The sequence below is a fragment of the Calcarisporiella thermophila genome (assembly GCF_041956535.1).
Source record: "Calcarisporiella thermophila strain CBS 279.70 unplaced genomic scaffold VTP21scaffold_27, whole genome shotgun sequence".
NCBI classification, from domain to species: Eukaryota; Fungi; Calcarisporiellomycota; class Calcarisporiellomycetes; order Calcarisporiellales; family Calcarisporiellaceae; genus Calcarisporiella; species Calcarisporiella thermophila.
Genome location: NW_027192217.1, coordinates 365,447 through 384,864, shown reverse-complemented (window position 1 = coordinate 384,864; position 19,418 = coordinate 365,447). Strand labels below are relative to the sequence as shown.

Below are 19,418 nucleotides of genomic sequence, written 5' to 3'. Positions count from 1 at the left end.
CTGTTATTCCTAAACTCAACTTCTTACGTCTATGGGTTATCATGTGGAACCGTGGACAAAAGAGACAATCTTCTTTGGAAAAGGTTCACAGATCTTTTCTTACTCGCTCTCCTTGATACCTCCTTCTCTTTCCTCTCCTCCTTGTCCCTTCCTTAAAAGCGCACTTTCAAATCCACCAATGTAAAAATCTGGTAATGTTCATTCAGTCAATAAACCTTAGCAGCCAGGCTTAAGCTTGATCTCTAATTAAAGCCTTTGAAAAAAGTGTTTATCAATAATAAACCTTAGGATGAATAGAAATGAAACGTGGCCATATCTTCATATGAGGGCCGGGTTTTTGGGTTTTGAATCTAATAAATATTTTTCTCAAAAAACCTAAAAAAAAGAGTTCCTCGTGAGAACACATTCTTGGGAAGAGTCAGGCCAGTTTTCTCTAGTACAAACACGACTTGTCCCACCGGTATAATAGAACTTTTGTACATTACTGTGAATATTCAGGCGATTGTTGCCCTTGCCGGACAGCACGGCCCTACGATCTCAGTTTGATATCAGTACCATTTGTGCTTGGTCCTACCACAGTATCATTCTCTCATTTAATGGGATATTATAGCAAATATATTATGGACTTTAAGAGATGGAACGATAAACTTCGGCACTGCCAAGTTTTGCACGTTTTAACCTAGTTGCCATGCTCTCTCGCGTGATCTCGAAAGTATATTACAAAACTTCAAATGTATAGCAAAATCACCGAGTATCCTCGCACTAATCTTCGATGACATTTTGTTGTGCATTTTGGCGCGGAGGCGAGAGAGGCGGGGGTGACGGGGAGGTTTGCCTGTGCGTTTTTCCTCCAAAAGCGGGCGGTGTAGCAAAAGAGACTGGAGGTCGCAATAGGGTCTGAATCTGCGGAATCTGATAGAGGAGGTCTGGCACCCTTCCCTCTCTACTCCATTATACGTTCTGGTGTGCTGAATTGATGAGTCTTTGGAACTCCTCTCAAATAGCAATGGGGTACCCTCTCTCTACTAGGTATGCGGGAGGGAAAAAACTATAGACGAGAGCATGCAAGGGATTACAGTTGTGCGACCATAGATTGATTATCTATTATTGCACCGTTGCACTGTACTTTTCCTTCAATAGTTGCATTTTACAACAAGAATCGAATTAACAGACGGCATTTATAATAGCTAGAATAGAGCTGGTTATAAGCACTCGGTGCAATCTTGTCGGTCTTCGGCCTTCTCGTTGTTTCTGAGATCCACCCTATACTTGATTATTGTTAGTCGAATTTATACTCTTTGGGTTTAGTCCGGAGCTTTATTGCCAATATAGATAAGCAAGGTGAATAGCAAGGATAAGAATTGGGATAACCGCCTGAATCAATTAATGCTTCTCGCCAAACAAACAAACGAGCTTGGTGCTAATTTGTTTTTGCTGCTTTTGCACATTTTTTTTCCGCAATGTTTATCCCTACTGTCGGGTTCAATCTGCACTCCTCACCCTGTATTCTCCCAGTATTTGACGTGAGAGAGGCGAGGGAAGAGGGGAGGCAATCATCGCAATAACCAGCGCGGTGACGCTCATTGTGCATGGCCATTCTAAGTTTAGAAATAAAAATAACGCGCCCGCAAATAAGAGAACACAGAAAACCTTGTTCTAACTTGCAAGCTCCGGTCCATTCAAGAAATTGCAAATGTGAGGGAGTTGGCGGAAATAAGATCGTTACACGCTTTCTTTTCTTCTTTTTTATTTTTCTCCCCGCCTCTCGAGAGGAGCTTTTATTTTAAACTTCATCACTCCTGACTCCCTGTGGTGATTGGCCCCAAGCCTATGTTGTTCTGATTTTTGTCCCACTTTGTACTTGCTATCATATTTATACAATCAGCGCTCGAGCTGAAACTCTTTTCTCTTCGACGAGAAAAAAAAATACTATATCTTGCCGTTCCTCAGCAATACTCTCTCTCTTTGTTCTCGTTTAATACCTGTCGGCCCCTCTGTGCCATTGCCCTACCGCTACGTTACGTCTTGAATTTCTGGAAGAGTATACTTAGGCTTGAACACAGTGACGGCAGAGGAAGTTCATAAATACAAAATGGTCAACGCCCCTTTCATTATGCCCGCAGGCTGTATGCCCGATACAGCTTACCTCGGGGAATCCGCACACCACCCCTCAATGCCATTGACCAACTACGGCCCACCCTATCGGAATTTCACGGGAGATAATGTGTGCAAACCCCATTTCCACACAATGGCTCAATATCCTCTTCCTTCTCCGCCACCCATTCACCACACCCTATCCAATAGCACGATAAGTTTCCATACCACTACAGCGGCGCTCTATGATAAAACCCTCCGGAACGATGTGTTCTTCACGCCACCTCCCGCAGACGAAGCTTCGGAATGGCTTCAGCACCAGCCCTCTGAAATGGTGTGCTTAGACCCTCAGACGCCTCCGGCCCACCCCGCACAAACCCATTTTCATCTTCAGCAGCTGAGCCAGCCACAGCCGCAGTACGAGCAGGCTACGCTGCCCTCGCCTTGCGATTCACTAGAGATTTTCAATAGTGGTTTTGAGGACTGGAGCGAAGTGGCAGACGAGAAGCGTGAGCTTGTCGGACTTGGGATCACGCTATCCTCCACATCTTCTCTCGAGGATCTGAACGTGGTAGATCCAAGCATGCTCGGATATCATTCGGTCCAGCCTGAATCGCGCCGCGCATATTCTACCCCTGATGCTTCCATGGCGGCGATGGACTCTCCCTTCTTCTCACCTGCAGTCAAGCGGCGGCGGATGAGTGACCAGTGGGAATCTACGTTCGATCTGGGCTTGGGTTCGGAGAGTGAATCAGACACGGAGACAGAAAACGAGAGAGAGGTGGAGGTAGCAGCTTCGAGGACGATTGCGGAGCCGGAAACCATTGCGTTCGAGGGAGAAGTGGAGATCGACTCTTCTGATTCTGAATTGGAGGAGGTAACAACGGGGAAGCGGAAGCGCGGTCGAAGAGGATTCAAAGCTGTGCCCAAGGCCAAGAAAGAACTCGCGTGCTTTTCGTCCGACGAAGAAGATGAGGAAGAGGCCCAATCAAGCTACGACAGCATGTCCGGCCTTGAACTTGCGCCTCCCCGGCCCACTCGCTCTCCCACCCTGTTCCAAGAACTCACCAAAGCTAAGCTCGACTGGTGCCGTTACTGTGGCACTACTGAAGGAGTTAACTGGCGCCCAGGCCCATGGGGAAAGCGAACCCTCTGCAACAAGCACGGTTGCGACTACAAAGGGTACGGCTTCGTATGTAAGCTGCCGCGACTAGACCTGACACAATTTGCCCGTGAGTCTATCCATGACCGTGACCGACCCGTGCTGCAGCTCTTCTGCTGTGGATGTCAGCGCCGTGAATCTTGGAAAGAAAACGTGTTGGTTAGATGCGAAGGGTGCCCTAAGGCCTATCACCAGAACTGCTTTGCGGGAAGAATTGAGGACCAAGAGGTGGAAAGGGAAGGACCTTGGTTTTGCAGCCCTGAATGCCGGGAAAATTTGGAAAAGAAGCGTATAGGTAAGCATCTTTAAATCTAACCCAATATAGAATATCCCTTGATATTAAATTCCTTTCGCTTAATATATTTAGTCGTTGAATTGCCAAGGCGTCGACTACCGCTGATGAGCAATCCGAAAACTGCCTCCGATCAGTCACGTCGCCGTTCTCTCCGTACTGGGAACTGAGAGTTAGCGCGTGCTCTAGCTGAGTAGACATAAAAAAGCAACTGCGGTAATGAATATTTCAGGATATTATGGGAATTTGCAGTTATTTTATTTCTTTGATATATATTTTATTGGGATTTTCTGTTTTTTAGTAATGTTTTTTTCTCGATGTGTTTTAATACTCTTGTATATAAGAGAAAAGAAAACTGTTTTGTTAATAAGGAAGAGAAATCATTTGAACATAACCCATCTTGGCTTATACGACTGCCCTAAAATCCGTGGTGCTTTCCGATCTGCTCTGCGCGATGACGACAGGATCGCGTAATCTATATGCTGAGTATAAAAGCCACATTCATCAATCGGGATCAATCAATTTCAAACTCATCTCCGTGAGAACACTAATCAACTAAGCATTGAGGAGCAGCAGGGGCCGCAGCCTCGATGATTTACACCACCCCCCCCCCCCCCCGCTTCTCAATCCGAGAAAGATAGAGTTTGTCGGGCGTGGACACAAATTCTGAAATCTGTTTCTTTCTTTTATTTTTATTTGAGATTTCCCGGCACTTCGAGGAAGCCCGCAATAGGAACAAAATAGCGTTGATGCTGCTCTTGTACGAGAAGCATACCTCATTTTATGTTTTTTTTTTTCTTGTACGATTTCTATTTTTCCCGAAATAGAGACGTGCGCGGGAGAGTTGTCCACTATAGACGGAAAATAAATGTACGGGGCTTGCCTAAACGTGACCTTAAGTTGAGTAAAGCAATAAGGGTTAACTTTTGACTCTTCCGCAGTTGCATATGAAGATAGCAAATTGAGATCTAAATCACCATCTCATAGCCAAGGAGGCATTAAACTACAGCGGGCAAAGCTTTTGTCTACAATACTTGATTAAAAATCGGGCTCTCTGAGTATACTGTTGGCAACAAGGTACAATCCCCTAAGTCATATGCTTGCTGTATATTAATCGTAAATAAAATAGAAGTTTTTTTCCCCATAGTGTAAACGCAAAAAAATTGTATTCTCTCCATGAAGATGAAGCTGAACTTTAATTGATTTAATCGTGTATATCTTCAAAATAATAAAAAGAAGCCCAGGTATAAAATAAATCCGTTTCTCTCTTTTCTCCTCTCCCCCCTTTCCAACTAACATATATATATTTTTTCTTAACCGTTAAATATTTTGGTTGCTCACCTGCCTTTTCGCACTTATTCCATATAATAAGGTATTTTTTAGAACATAATGTCAAGGTAATGAGGACTCATGTCATTTCTCTCAAGACTATTCAGACACGCCCGACCTATCTGAAATATCTGATTATTTTCTTTGTGAAGCTATTATATAAGAGTAATCCAGCAGCCTACTTCTGGGTATGCGATACGGAACAACGACTCAGCAGCAGAGGAGTATCGGCTGAACCCTCCTTTGGTTGTGCAGTGTTTTCTAAACTCTTACGGGCAAGAAGAGGCAGAGTAAGTCTTTATTAAGGCGTATATATAAAATTTCAGCCAAGACATGATACATGAGTCAGTAAACAATGAACAAATCTATCAATAATTCCGAAAAGTATCCCAGAATCGATCAGCGATCTTCTTGTTGCCTATGTCTATATTTACACCGAAGATGGCACTCAGCGATATGACTCTGTATATGTCGACGGATACTATAAGAATCTCCTTATGGGAACACTAGTCTCCAGTCCTACGCGTCGGCGCGATTCCTACAACCGGAGGGGTGTTTTCTTCACTTTCTCTGACTTATGTGTGCGACTAAGTGGGAGGTATCGTCTAGCCATATTTATACAACACATGGGGCACGCGATGGGATCTGGCTATGCAACTGCAGTCGCATCAGGTTTCACTGAGCCCTTTAATATTTACGATGCGAACCTGGCTTCACCTGGTTAAATCTACACATACTGGCCTGCCAATTCGCCTGTTAACCTAATGCGTTTTTTTTTTTCAATAGCTCCTTCCTATATTTCTTCTCCCTAGTTTCGTAAGACGAAAAAAAAAAAGACAACTGATACGAACTGGTGCTTCATCATCTGGGACAATTCAACATGAGGACGGTGAAAACCAAAAAAAAAGACCGTAGATATATAACCACATTGGGGATTCATTAAGCATATTTCATTATTTTATTTTATTTTATGCATTTTTCATATAACGGGGTTCGATATATACCGGGCATTTCACCTTGCATTATAGGACATTTAGCATATGGAGCCTGCTACGAGCTGTTGTTGTTTATTTACCTCCCAGCCATATTTATACAATCACATCTCTCCTCTATATACATTGTAAAATAAATTATCATTTGCATCCATATAAATTCGTGACGCAATCAATTTGTGTTATTCTATTTTCGGTTTTGCTTTTATTCGAGTAATATTCATAATCATGTTCAGTAGACACATCGCTAGAGCCGCGATCAAACCGCTATACAATCGGTTTTTGATAAGACCATCAGAGGTTGTTCGCGCACCCACTTCGCTTGCTCTTCGATTTGGTAAGCAACTTTGTCTATATTTAATCACCAATCTAGACATTCGACTTTTTATTTAAATATTTATAATGCATTAGCTCGAGTAAATTACGCAACAGATGCGCGAGATGTCCCCGAAACGCTCGCTTCGCTTGATCGTGCTCAGAAACACATTGAGAAGGGTACAGATCTGCTCTCCAAGGGAATGATCGCCCAGGCCATGGATGCTTATCATGCAAGTGTACAGACACATCCTACTTCCACAGGATACTACAACATGGGTGTCTGCTATTTCCAACTTGGAAGACATGATGATGCTATCCGATCATTACATCGATCTTTAGAATTGTCTCCGAACCAGGTAGACGCTCATGCGAACTTGGGCACAGCATATGCCGTTCAAGGGAAACTTAATCAGGCCATGGAGCACTGTGTTAAGGCAGTGGAGCTGAGCCCACGGGATGGAGAGCTACGGTATAACTTGGCATGTGTGTTAGATGCGCGAGGAGAACTGGAGCGTGCTGTAGAAAACTACGAACGTGCCGTGGAATACGGGTGTGACCGAGCAGAGAGGAATTTGAGGAATGCACGTGCGAAATTATGGACAAAACAGCAGAAAGTAGTAGAAAAGACAGAGAAAGACTCGTGAATGTAGCATATATGTATAGAATGTATTCATGAGTAGCGAACTCGTAGTGAACTTATAGAGCGCATAATTTTTTCGTATTCTTAGTGTCGTCATTTACCCCCGCTTTTTATTATCATTTTGCAAAATAAATGTGTAGCGAAACTTGATATGAAACAAGTTTGTTTAGTCTAGTGGTTACCCCTATACTTTCTTACCATACTACCAAGGCTTACCAAGCGAGAGACGATTTAAATAATTGGATTCCTCAGCAAAGTGATTTTGCCATAATATTTGGGTCTATGTCCGATAGAAGCTTCATTATGTTTAGGAACAAAATTCCCAAAAGAAGACAATTATAGCAAATCTTTTGATAGTAACTATCTTTCTCATACAATGCTTCGACAATCATCATTATAACCGATAAAATTTGGATATTAACATTCGACTGAATTGAAACTGCGCCACATTTATTATGAAGTTACCTCTCCTAAATTCTGAATTTATGATCAATTCTGATTCAAAATTTACTTGATCTCAAGGATGGATAACGAAGATCATGTAGATTATTATGAATTATTGGGGGTCACATACAATTCTACTTCAAAAGAAATCTCAAAAGCATACCGCCTTAAGGCTTTGAAATACCATCCTGATAAAAACAAAGACGAAGGCGAAGCAGGTGAGTTTGATCGCAATTCTTACCTATTATTGTATACATTAGATTACTGACTTTTCCCTCCTATATTAGTCAAAATCTTTCATCAACTAACGAAAGCATATGAGACTCTCACCGATGCTCAAAAGAAATTGGAGTATGATAATGTTTTAAAAGCAAGAGCCGCCAGAAAGCAGAAAACACAGAAGCTAGATATCAAGCGACGACAGATGAAAGTTGATTTAGAGGAGAAAGAAAGAGAAGCGAAACGTAGAAGGGAAGAATCCGCCCAGGAAGATGCTCAAATCCAAGCTGAAGTAAGTGAATTCAATTGAACTATCTGATATTATGCTTCTCCAGATCTTATCGGGTTTATCTTTTTGCAGATTTATAGATTGAGGACAGAGAAACTTCGTAAACGTGAGGAGGAGGAAGAATCACGAATTGCTGCTGAAGCTCGTGCAAAATCGTCTGCATTCGAATCTGTTTCCGAGCTTGATCGAACCCTCAAAATGCGTTGGAAAAAGAAAGACCACACTTTTTCTCAAGCAGATATCTCACAAATATTGGCAAATTATGGCGAGATAGAAGCCGTGGCCATTTCGGCCAAGAAGGGCGGTTCTGCGCTTGTTGTATTCAAGACAATAGTTGCTGCTCATCACTTAATGACTCGACGTGGACGAGACCCTACTCTCACTCCATTCACAGAAATTGGCTGGGCATCTGGAGTGGAACCTGAAGTGGTACAGAAACTTAACGCTGCTCGCACCACCTCCAACCAGAACCAAAATACAGTTCCTATTGCTTCGGCATCAATAGAGACTCCACTCTCTCCTCAAAAGTCTGCGCCGTCGATTGCCTCTAAACCTCCTTTGAATCCGCCTTCCGCATCATCTTTCCCTGCCCCGCCACAATTTAGTAGTGCTCCTGACATATTCAACAGTGATTATGAGGCCATCACATTAATGCGGATGCGGCAAGCAGAGAGAGATAAATTGACACGGGAGATAAAGCGGCAGGAGGAGGCTGAAAGTGTTTAGAAGATAAACTAAAAGTTGTGTTTATTTCCAGATTTTGTATATTACTAATTTCACTATATATTGCATTCAATATTCCTAATTTCCAAACAAGAGACATAGAATTGCATGTGTGTGATATAAATACTAAAAAAAAAAATTAATAGTACAGCATAATTATAATAGTAACATAAGATAGAAGAGAAAGCGTGGAGAAAGAGAAGAGGGCCGAGAAAGGGAATCAAGAAAAATAATAAACTCGAATATAAAGATGAGGTGGCAACATAAAAGGCTCGAGAACATACTCGTTCATCCATTACACCCATTTAGCTATCACTGTCATCATGATAATCCCTATGTAGAGTGCGGCGAAGCACACGGACTTGAACAAGCGACTCTGTTGCTTGAATACATAATTATAGTTGATCTCCATTGCAATTAATCCCACAAAAGCAGAGTACAGCAAGAGCCCAGCCGCAAATGAGTTAAAAATCGCCTGGATTATAAGCCCAACTCCATAGTTTCCGTTGTACGTATCGCGTACACCAATTCCTATGGCAACCCCCAATGGCGCTGTTAAGGAGAATGCAAGGCCAAGAAGGGCAGATTTAAGGATTCTGTGGAAAGTCAGTTCAGCGATTCTTGTGCCAAGAGCAATTCCTTCGAAGAACTGAAATAAATGGAATCAGCGCATTAAAAAGATCAATTAAGAAGAGGTGAGTAAGTTATAAAATAATAGGATTATATCGAATTATAAAATGCAGGAAACTTACCTGATGAAAGCAGACTGCAACAAGTAAACTTACTTGGTTCTCACTGGATACTATTCCAACGGCAATGCCGGCCACTACTGAATGTAAAACTATCCCCAGCTCAAGCATTAATGTACTAATGTTTTTCGTTAATTCCTGAGATTCCAGAAAGCCCGCTCCATGGTAATGCTGCAGAGGAGAATTGGACTCTTTGACCGGTGTTAATTGATTATGAACTTCATGAGATGTGGTTGGGTTTTGTGCATGAGCATTCCGTAACCCTGATTTCTCCACATGCTCAATAGCGAGGAACTCGATAAGTTGGAAAACCATTATGGCGATCATGCAAAATACGGAAGCCCAAGCCTCAAAACCCTGGAATTCTGTTGGGACACATGGACTCTTGAAACTATTAAACGATTCTTCAAGCATGTGGACAAACCTAAAAATTATACAGGTATCAACATGTCAATAGATAAGGTATTTTCTCATGTCATTAAAGCAGTTAGAAAGGGGAAGAGGAGGTTCATCAAAGAACTTACGCTGTGCTTAAGATTACTCCTATGCCAAAGAATTTTCCCACAGTCAAGATCCGCTCGATAGTGACAATCGAGCTCTTCTTCTTCAAAAGGATGGGGGAAAATACCCCTACCGTGCTCACAATAAGGATGATGAAAAAACTGGCAATACGCAGGTTAAGCTTATCGTCACGAATGGCCGTTGTTTGACACTCTACAAAATGGTCTGATTGAGTGAAGCACATTGGGTTAAAATTTTATTGTTTTGAGGGGGGCGAATTATACGGCTCACCTTCTAGAGATGCGTGGTCCCCATGGTGATCTAGGACGCTCGCAGCCGTCAGTGTCGCACCAATAAGTAACTTCAAGAGCGTAAGTAAAGACATTTTGATCACGAGATGTTAATGATCTTAATGTAGAGGGAATTACAAAAGAATCAAGAATGGCGGTGGGTATGATAGAGTAGTAGAGCTCAGTGGGAATTGTTTGTTCAATATTCCTTAATCCACCTTTTATAACTGAGGTAATAGTTGTTTTGTTTTCCTTTCAACAAAAAAAAAGTTTCTGTATTGAAAATAAACATCGATTGAATAAAGAAGAAAAAGTGGACAGACAGAACAGGCCGGCCATATTTGTCCATATAAATGATCATTACCGGTGGGGTACACGCCCCTCAGATTCTAGGCAAATCAGAGCTCAGTGCCAGTGTTTGGTGAAACGAGTACCTTCACAGTTTGTGTGAAATAAAAACAATGAAAATAAAAACGGATAAAACAAAGCAGATAAACAGAACAATGAAACCTTTGCATAGGAATCCATCAAAAACAGATGAAAGAGCCATAGTGGTTGGCACCAAAACATATACTAATAATAATGGGTAAATGGGGGGCTGCGATGGTGAAAACGTGTACGTAATGCCCATAAAAAGGTGTATAAACAAGAGAAAGCCACCATTTTTACTCACTGATAAGCGTAGGATATTTTTTCTATTTCTTTCCGCGGTTTGATGAAGAGGTCAGTTGTTTCAAGAACGCTATTGAAGACTTCTATTTATGCCGCGGACTTCTACACTCTCCTGACGGCAGATGCCCTTCATTAGTTTCACTTTGATCCCTTCAGGTCAGAGTATATAAGTTTGCAGACTAATCTCCTGCTCTGCAGTGTTTAATGATAAATCAAACCATGAATAAACAATAACAAGATCAAGGACGAGTACACAAAGAAGATATAAAAATTGGGGCAGAGGGAGCGAAAAGCAAATTTGTATACCATAAAAAGTGTAGGTCTGTTTCAACTCTCAACGAAAAGTAAGGTTCGAACGATATAGTTGAGGAATTATATTACCGACTTAAAAGCCTGAGTTTGTTCGACGTCTCCAAAGAAAGGGTAAATGACAAGCTAGTGGCGGCAAGTTTTCAAGCCAAGCCTAATAGAGCCCCTAGTGCCTGAACAGAATGAAGTGTAATAGGGCGAAGAATGACGACTACGCTAAATAAATACTGAGAAAAATAAATCTCTCCTGATCCAATTCATTCATAGATATATGCGCATAAAATGAGATGAAAAAGCCTCAAAAACTCTCCTTTCATCGATTGAGTCAAGAACTATATCGATAGTCCTCTGCTCGTCTTCACGGAATATTAATCCAATTAAGGAGTGAACTCTAGCGAAATTAAACTATCATTGTATTAGATAACACGATGAAGTTTGATAGTTATTAAAAGAAAGAAATAGGATTTAACCTATATGGATATGCCGTGGCTAGACAGCTTTTGGCAGAAGAAAATGTGCATATGAATTTAAAGAGAAGCTAGGGGAAATAGAACTTACACCGTAATAAAAATGATGTATATATATATATATATAAATAAAATTAATCTGCTCATAGAAATAGAAGAAGATCAATGGGCATTATTCATTATCTTCCTTATCTTCTCCTCGCTTGTTCCTCTCCGCTGGTATGGTGAACCGCTCACTGCGCCACCCATATAAATCTCGGCACGACGGTGGGTCATTGTAGAGGGATATGTTTCGTAGAGTGAAACATGAGCGTCGATGGCACCGGTTTGAGCGAGAATCTTCTTTATATTCCGTTCATGAATCCCTTTAAAGAATTCCCCCCCCCAAAAAAAAAATATTGGGATAAGACGGATGGCTCTGGAGCAAAATGAAAGGAATGGCGTGGATATTACCTGCACATGCAACTATTGTAATTCTGCCCTTAGCTCTCTCGACTAGTTTGGCAATCATATCCATCCCATCATAAGCTGTCTCTGCTTGTCCACTAATATGGTGCCTTTGAGAATGGGGTTGAATAAAAAATCGAAATAAGTCGTTTTTTACCTGGTCATGACGCGTTGGACACCTAATGATATAAGATCTTCTAATGCTTGATTCGGATCTTGACATACGTCAAATGCCCTATTGAAAGTCACCTGCAGCGGTCTTGCACAGTTAACTAAACTACATTGATACTCCAGGTAAGAGTGTTATAATTAAGAGCTCAGTTTGCATGCTTACATTTTTGTCCGCTCAATATCCACAGCGCCTTCTTTAGTTAAAACCCCCAAAACAACGCCATAGGCTCCCAGTGATTTGGCCATTTCAATATCATATTTCATAGCTTCAAATTCAGCATCACTATAGCAAAAATCTGAGGATCGAGGGCGGATCATAACGAGAATAGGCGTATTGATATTTTTACGACAAACGGATATCATGCCTGTAAATTAGATTATATATAACCTATTACCTTTTGCACTAATTTATTTTCACGAATTGATATAGAGATGCTACCAGCACTCGGGGTAGTTCCACCTTCCACCATTCCATCTACTAATACGATCCGATCTGCTCCTGCACGTTCTGCAATTTGCGCTGATTCGGTAGAGTCAACGCAAACTAAATTGAACCGCTTTAAATAAAATGATTGATAATTAAGATGAGGCTAGATTTTACCCTCTATTAGAGGAGACGTATGGCTCATAGTAAAATGATCTATTATCCTGGGAGATGTGAAATCTGAGTAAAGAGAAAAAATTATATGGAAACTTGCTGTGGCTAAAAATTATACCACTTCTTCCCACACTTATCGAGGAATCAATGCTGTGGCAATCCAACTCTAAGCCTTATCAAACTTCCTTTTGATTGCCAGTATGTTGAAATTGCTAAAAGTTCGAATTTTTTCATAGTTTTAATAGTTATATATAATACTAGAGAAATAAAGTTCTACGCGAGCCTGTAATCTTTCATTTTTTTTATTTTTATAAATTTGTATACTGTTTCAACCGGTTCTTCCAAAGAAAAGAATTAGAAAACGAGCGACAGAGAGAAAATCGAATATTTTAAGTATGTGGAGAGATATATAGGTTATTAGATAAAAGGCGAAAAAGAACAAATTACACGGGAAAGCATTAATACAATCCAACTAAAGAGCGGATTCAGATGGTTGAAAGAACGGGTTGTTTCTAATATTGAGATGTTGAAAGGTTTATTTCGGGAAGCGGCCATTTGCTGGGCAACGCACTACGCGCCAAGAGATCCCGATCACGCCTTTTCCAAGAGAGGCGAGTTGGGAAAACGCGGACTTTGTCAGGTCAACGTCATTTCCATTCTTGCAACCTCCGCACTTATCGATGACCTAAAGGGGCATAACGTGCCGCTTAGTAACCTTGTAAAAATTTATCCAGAACAAGCTTCCGCGATAGCGAGAAAGATTGTTTACCTTAACAACAATAGTCTTGCCATTGGTGTTATTGCCACCCTTCACGGCCAGGCATTTGAAGCACATTCCACCGATATTCTTCATAGCGGCAATCATATCGGTATCTTTAGCGTTATAGCTGCCTTTGCCGTCAATACCATAGCAGTAGGAATTCTTAAGGTCGTTGCCAGAATACCAAGTGCCGCGCTGGGGTCCGCCGCCTTGCCCACCTTTCTTGTTGCCACCTTTTTTGCCTTTCTTTTTACCGCCCTTTTTGACCTTCTTTTCACCGCGCTTTTCAAAAAAGGACCGCTTTTGGAAGCTATGGCCAACAGTGGCGGCATCCAGGGTGGTTTCTTGCCATCCCATAGCGCACACAAGCGAAACCAAGGCGAAAAAGGTTACCAGAAGAGTGACGAATTTCATGGTGAAGTGGAATAGATATATAAATAGATGGAATGCAACCTGCAATCAATAGAGAAGAAAAAAAGTCGCCTGGACTTTTAGAGTCTTCGAAAGGGTGAGAAGAAAATGAGGGGTAAGGGAGGAGGAAGAAGGCCCGCCTAAAGAGACGAAATAATGAAATAGGAGGAGGATAAAAGGGGGGAGGAAGTGAAAAGGGTGGAGATATAAAACCAAAAAACGGAACGGAATATTTTATATTTTTCAATGACTGGCTTAGGCAAACAGTGAGGCGGCTAGATGATACTGAACGATGCTGTGCAACAGAAAACTCTATATTACTGCCGCCTCTTGTTCCTGTGTTTCTCATTATGCTCGCGCCAATCGCCATGCGACTCTTTAATTAACGATTCCGAAACAGGCAATCATAAACATAATGTAACGCTCTATTTCCTGCCGAATAATTTATTTTGAATAAACGGCACTTAACCTTTGCTGGACGCTGCATTCTCACCATTCGCTGCTTCGCCATCGCGAGAAGCTTTTTTGTACGATCCAGCCGAGAGTTTGGAATTTTTTGACTTCGCGGAGATAAATAAGATGCGGAGAGAGAGTCTATGATATTTAGCCTTCGCAAAAGTATGAATCGAAACATTCTGAAGATTCTCTAAATAGCCACTGATACATGTATTCGCATAACGTTCGTTTATAGAAAAAAGCATTGCGATCAGGCTACAATTAAACACGACAATCTGTCCTTGTGGCTGATTTCATCCAAACCTTAATAGCGCAAAATAGCCCTCCAAAGCTACCGGTTGATTTCATTCCTATGGCTTGATAGCTTGCTCAAATCCTTCTGCTCAGAAGAACTAATGACAAGCTTGTTTTTGTTCCTAGTTTTTCGCGCACCTATCTCCAACCTTCTACTAAATCTTTTAAAATCCGGGAACGCTGGGAATAATGAGAGAATAGGAGATAAAATAAAAGCATACCTTACAACCTTACAATCCAAAAAATTATTTCCTAATATTCTCTCGTATTAAAAAATTTAAATACTATGAAACCATTAATTCAAATAGAACAACAGGATGGAAATATGGTGCAATAGGAAAAAATCGAGATGTGTTGCAACCTTTTGCATCGTACATTTACAGAAGAAAAAATATATCGATTAATATGTATTAATTCAATGCTCTTTGGACAATATAAACAAATCTTGCCACTCCTCAATTCGAAACTCAATACCAAAATAAGAAATCCGAATAAAATGAATGTTCCAAATTAAGATGCTAATATCCAATAATATCCAATATCAAACGACTTTCTAAAATTGAGATAAAACAAATGCTATCTGAATATCCCCTGTATATCTCAGAGGATAAAAATCTTCTACAATTATATATGAGAGGAACATACTAAAATGAATCAAGATCTCGTCACACTCTGCCATAACATAATTACACAACTACAACAAGAAGTTAAGGTGGGCTTCGACGAGTGTAAGCATTTCTGCGCTCATTCTCAACATCTTTTTTTGGGATGTTCATCCGTATTTGCTTTTAAGATTTAGTGGAATGTGGCTCGGCTCCCCTCCATTTGTTAACAAATCTTCTTGAATCCTTCCATCCTTCAGATCATTCTCTACTTCTCGCACAATCTCTTATAGATTTTGCGCATTACCAAATCCTATCGCATCCATATCATGCTGTTCCTAATGCATACCGAAGGCTCTTCACAGACGCGAGCTTAATCAGTGCGTGTACTTTGGCACTTCGGGAGGGAAGTGCAAGAGAGGTAGTGGGTGTCTGTGATTTAGCAATTGTGGTAGCAGGTGCACCAGGGGCAGGCCGCAGAGAAATGCTGGATAGAATATTGGAAGAGGCAATCAGGACAGAACGTTTAAAAAAGAAGAAGAGAAAACTAGCAAATGATGTCTTCCAAATGCAGCAGGAAGTGGAGCTGTTGCCACATCTCACAATTAAGCACCCAGTCGCCAAGTTACCAGCACCCCCTTCGATTGAATGGTTTATGAAACATATTCTAAATAATCCGACGCCTATAATCATTCCCCGTGAAGCTATATCCCATTGGCCAGCGTTAAGTCGATGGAGCCCATCCTATCTTATTGAGCTAGCAGGGGAACGTCTTGTTCCCATTGAGATTGGTAAGGCATATACAGAAAGTCGCTGGACACAGAAGCTTATGCCCCTTGATAAGTTTATCACCCGATACATGCTCAACACGCGTCGCAATACATTGGAAGAGGGTGAAGTTGCATATTTAGCACAGCATGATCTTTTAGCCCAAATCCCCCGCTTAAAACAGGATATAATGATTCCAGATTATTGTTTCACAACCGACAACACGGTTCTCACTAATGTGTGGATTGGGCCTGCAGGAACTGTTTCCCCTTTGCATCACGACCCATACCATAATCTTTTCGTCCAAGTGGTGGGAAGCAAATTTTTTCGCCTTCACTCTCCCAATGAAACCAAATATCTATACCCCCATGACGATGGCATGCTTTCCAATACCAGCCAAGTGGATCCCGAGAGGGTAGATGTGAAGAGATTTCCACTCTATAATTCTGCAGAGTATATAGATTGTGTGATAGGACCTGGAGAGGTCTTATATGTTCCTCCAGGGTGGTGGCACTATGTAAAATCTTTGTCAACAAGCTTTAGCGTCAGCTTTTGGTTTTAAATATATTATGACTTGGTCCTATTCCTTATAATTTTAATATACACCCGGACACTGGAAGTTTGAATTCCACTAAAAATGGAGAAGAATAATTTTAATAATATAAATTAACTCAATCGATTTCAAACTTATGAGTTGTCTGTTATGGATGCATTTTTCTTTTAATAATGGGTCATATTATAGAGAGAGAGCCCTAATTTATTTTTCCTTTTTGGGCGCGAGTAATTTTGTCCTTTTTGTTTAATTAAAATATATCATACATAAGTAAAGGAAACTTTGGAACATGGTTATTCTTTACAAGAAAATAATGGGTAATGAACCACCTGTTTTGTTTAACTGTGAACCCTTTATTGAATAATTTTCGTGTAGTTAAGAGGATAGGGTAGACTACTACGCCAAAATCACCCAGGCTCTCGGCCTACCTTTGATATGTATAAAAAAAGTGTTGATGGGTTTGGGAGAACATGATACATCTGAGAAACAAAATGTGGATATGCTCAAAGTCTTTGATAGGAGGGAAAGGGCAGAGAGGACAGAGAAGAGGAAGAGAAAAAAAAAAATAGAAATAGTTATAGGAGGAAAGAAGAAAATAGAAAAGAAAATGAACTATCTAGTTATTTTTTATTAAAAAATCTTTTATTGAAAAGTATTCCGTAGAGCTAAAAGGGTAGGGTAACTTTTACGTCAAAATCTCTTGGGCACTGCCCCCAGACTACCTTGAAGTGGTATATAAGTGAGAAGAAGTAGATAAATTATGAGAGCTAATTGATGAGGATGGTTGAGAATATAAAAAGTGTAATGTAAATAGAAAAATTTACTTTGTTTACCCATATCTTTTGATATTAAGAGAGCAGAAGTGCTAAGGGAGAACAGCATATGCTATCATTGTAATAGATATCTAAGTTCATATTCCGTTGGGACTACCGGAAACTTTTGCCTTAGAGAGGCTCTTGGGTCTTAGAGGGGCACTTTGCCTTATAGTTTTCCGAAATGTTTGGTAGTTGCGCGTGGGCGATTTAGTGGTACTGAAGTCGAACTTCGTGTTCTTTTGGGAAAGCTAGAAATTCTTGAAGGTTGATCGGTTTGATTTCGGGGTTCCCCTTAGCTGGCGGATAATTCAAATCCGGTTATTTCGCTAAATATTTGGATTCTAAAAGTTCGTGGTTAGATGCCATTACCTTTGGAATACTGTTATTTTGATGGTAACTTCTTGTTTCTTCTTTGGCTTCTCAGTCTCATTACTTGTATTCATTATATGTGATGTTGTTTCACGAATAGACGGGGTGGATGTTTGGACGGATTTATATTCTTGATGTTGCCTGTTCTTCTTTGGACATTCTACGCGTATGTGACCAGGAGCCTTACAATAATTACTCACTGGAGTAGATCCTTTCGAAGAAAGGATTATTTTGTCATCCGATTGCTAATTGGCGAGGTAGAATATATTCTAAAAGTTCCGTAGTCTCAGGATTCCTTTAAAGTATAGTGTAGCAATGGTCTTCTAATCACCCCATGTTGCCATAGCATTGAAATCAATCTGGATGACTCAGGCATACTTGAGTAAGGTTGCCTCCGATTTTTTCTCTGAGGATTTCCTCTTACCGTCCAGGGAGATCGTTAATTCTAACGTTTAGCACTCTCTAGGAAGTGGAGAGAGTTTTATAACACGAAACTTTCCGATTATTCGTGTACAAGCCATCTTTGATGATCTCGTGAATGTTCGCATATTTGGTGATTTTGGCAGTTTTTTTTTATCATTCAATGGAAACTTTTATTTAATTTCCATGTTACATGAAGTTAATGTTAATGGACTTAATATAACGAGAGATAAGTCATTGATCGGTAGGCGGGCGATCGATATGCATGTAATCGAAAGGCGTGTATTGGTGTAGTCGTGAATAGTACGTACGTGAAATCGATGTAATCGGTGTACTTTTTCGTAGGAGCGATCTTTCCAGTGATAGAGACTCTATTGATCAAGGTGGACAGAAGTCACGATCTAATAGTGAGTGCTGGTGGGGGAAGTGGGAATCGAACCCACGCCGTTTCAATCGGCATCCCTAGGATAGTTCACTACACCCATCCCTCGCCCTTGGTGTATTTTTTTTACATCCACTTGATGATTTTATCTGAAGGGAATGGAAGGGTAGGCTTCTACGTCAAAATCACCCTGATACTGTTCCTGGCCTTCCATTTTTGTGGTTGGATTTCTCCTAAGGATTTTTGCTACCTATTTTTGTAGCCACTTGATATTACTTGCTTGTTGCTATACTATTGATAGCGATTGAGTCTTTGGTAAAACCCGGCAAACTCTCATGGACGGGTGCCCTTGTTTTTTTTTTTGATGGGCACCCTTGGTGTATTTTTTTTTTTTGAGATTAAAGGATCTTTTATTGAAAAGTCTCCTATACAAGTTAAATGAAAGGATTTGCACGCTATTTCTAACGCTCAACCATTGCTTACATGTATTTCTTCTGACAAGTCACTATATTAAACGTATTTCTTGTTTTCTGAGAACGACCAATATCAAATTATTAAGAACTAAGTAGCTTATAGCTCGATTCCTAGAGTATGTCCCGGATCCATTTCTAGTACAGGTGCCGTCGCCGGGAATCGAACCCAGCACACATTGGTTAAGCCCCGGGACTCTTAACCACTGTGCCAGCAGCCTTGGTGTATTTGGCAGAATGTGGCTGCCTTCGAACTTTCCAATGAAAAGTAACTTTGGAATCCCCTCCAATTGTTGCGTCAAATATATGTCTAATAAGATCGGGGGAGGGTTAGTGTAGTGGACTATCCCTGGGATGCCGATGAGAACGGCGTGGGTTCGAATCCCACTTCCCCCACCAGCACTTACTCTTT

At 40.8% G+C, this 19,418-nt stretch overlaps 9 protein-coding genes and 1 non-coding gene across 10 annotated transcripts; 6 read left to right on the top strand and 4 right to left on the bottom strand.

The window, feature by feature from the left end:
• Positions 1-2,092: 2,092 nt before the first annotated feature.
• VTP21DRAFT_6542 (uncharacterized protein) lies at positions 2,093-3,718 on the top strand (the record flags this gene model as incomplete). The annotated part of the gene is made up of 2 exons (XM_069397184.1): positions 2,093-3,551; positions 3,624-3,718. 2 exons carry the CDS (start codon positions 2,093-2,095, stop codon positions 3,716-3,718), a joined length of 1,554 nt encoding a protein of 517 aa, XP_069247057.1.
• A 1,219-nt stretch (positions 3,719-4,937) lies between these two features.
• VTP21DRAFT_6541 (uncharacterized protein) lies at positions 4,938-5,689 on the top strand (the record flags this gene model as incomplete). Its single annotated transcript, XM_069397183.1, has 4 exons — positions 4,938-4,945; positions 5,030-5,167; positions 5,281-5,597; positions 5,664-5,689. 4 exons carry the CDS (start codon positions 4,938-4,940, stop codon positions 5,687-5,689), a joined length of 489 nt encoding a protein of 162 aa, XP_069247056.1.
• Positions 5,690-6,097: 408 nt separating this feature from the next.
• VTP21DRAFT_6540 (uncharacterized protein) lies at positions 6,098-6,831 on the top strand (the record flags this gene model as incomplete). The annotated part of the gene is made up of 2 exons (XM_069397182.1): positions 6,098-6,206; positions 6,281-6,831. 2 exons carry the CDS (start codon positions 6,098-6,100, stop codon positions 6,829-6,831), a joined length of 660 nt encoding a protein of 219 aa, XP_069247055.1.
• A 519-nt stretch (positions 6,832-7,350) lies between these two features.
• VTP21DRAFT_6539 (uncharacterized protein) lies at positions 7,351-8,505 on the top strand (the record flags this gene model as incomplete). The annotated part of the gene is made up of 3 exons (XM_069397180.1): positions 7,351-7,489; positions 7,559-7,782; positions 7,852-8,505. The coding sequence occupies 3 exons, from the start codon at positions 7,351-7,353 to the stop codon at positions 8,503-8,505; spliced, it is 1,017 nt and encodes a 338-aa protein (XP_069247054.1).
• A 292-nt stretch (positions 8,506-8,797) lies between these two features.
• VTP21DRAFT_6538 (uncharacterized protein) lies at positions 8,798-10,137 on the bottom strand (the record flags this gene model as incomplete). The annotated part of the gene is made up of 4 exons (XM_069397179.1): positions 8,798-9,151; positions 9,255-9,675; positions 9,776-9,977; positions 10,044-10,137. The coding sequence occupies 4 exons, from the start codon at positions 10,135-10,137 to the stop codon at positions 8,798-8,800; spliced, it is 1,071 nt and encodes a 356-aa protein (XP_069247053.1).
• Positions 10,138-11,652: 1,515 nt separating this feature from the next.
• VTP21DRAFT_6537 (uncharacterized protein) lies at positions 11,653-12,737 on the bottom strand (the record flags this gene model as incomplete). Its single annotated transcript, XM_069397178.1, has 6 exons — positions 11,653-11,855; positions 11,944-12,035; positions 12,095-12,214; positions 12,272-12,473; positions 12,548-12,652; positions 12,710-12,737. 6 exons carry the CDS (start codon positions 12,735-12,737, stop codon positions 11,653-11,655), a joined length of 750 nt encoding a protein of 249 aa, XP_069247052.1.
• A 504-nt stretch (positions 12,738-13,241) lies between these two features.
• Positions 13,242-13,880, bottom strand: VTP21DRAFT_6536 (uncharacterized protein; the record flags this gene model as incomplete). Its single annotated transcript, XM_069397177.1, has 2 exons — positions 13,242-13,391; positions 13,476-13,880. 2 exons carry the CDS (start codon positions 13,878-13,880, stop codon positions 13,242-13,244), a joined length of 555 nt encoding a protein of 184 aa, XP_069247051.1.
• A 45-nt stretch (positions 13,881-13,925) lies between these two features.
• Positions 13,926-14,578, bottom strand: VTP21DRAFT_6535 (uncharacterized protein; the record flags this gene model as incomplete). The annotated part of the gene is made up of 2 exons (XM_069397176.1): positions 13,926-14,017; positions 14,371-14,578. 2 exons carry the CDS (start codon positions 14,576-14,578, stop codon positions 13,926-13,928), a joined length of 300 nt encoding a protein of 99 aa, XP_069247050.1.
• Positions 14,579-15,276: 698 nt separating this feature from the next.
• Positions 15,277-16,559, top strand: VTP21DRAFT_6534 (uncharacterized protein; the record flags this gene model as incomplete). Its single annotated transcript, XM_069397175.1, has 2 exons — positions 15,277-15,355; positions 15,421-16,559. The coding sequence occupies 2 exons, from the start codon at positions 15,277-15,279 to the stop codon at positions 16,557-16,559; spliced, it is 1,218 nt and encodes a 405-aa protein (XP_069247049.1).
• A 2,770-nt stretch (positions 16,560-19,329) lies between these two features.
• VTP21DRAFT_t290 lies at positions 19,330-19,402 on the top strand. The gene has a single exon. It is a non-coding gene; the product is annotated as a tRNA-Ser (tRNA).
• The last annotated feature ends 16 nt before the right edge of the window (positions 19,403-19,418 follow it).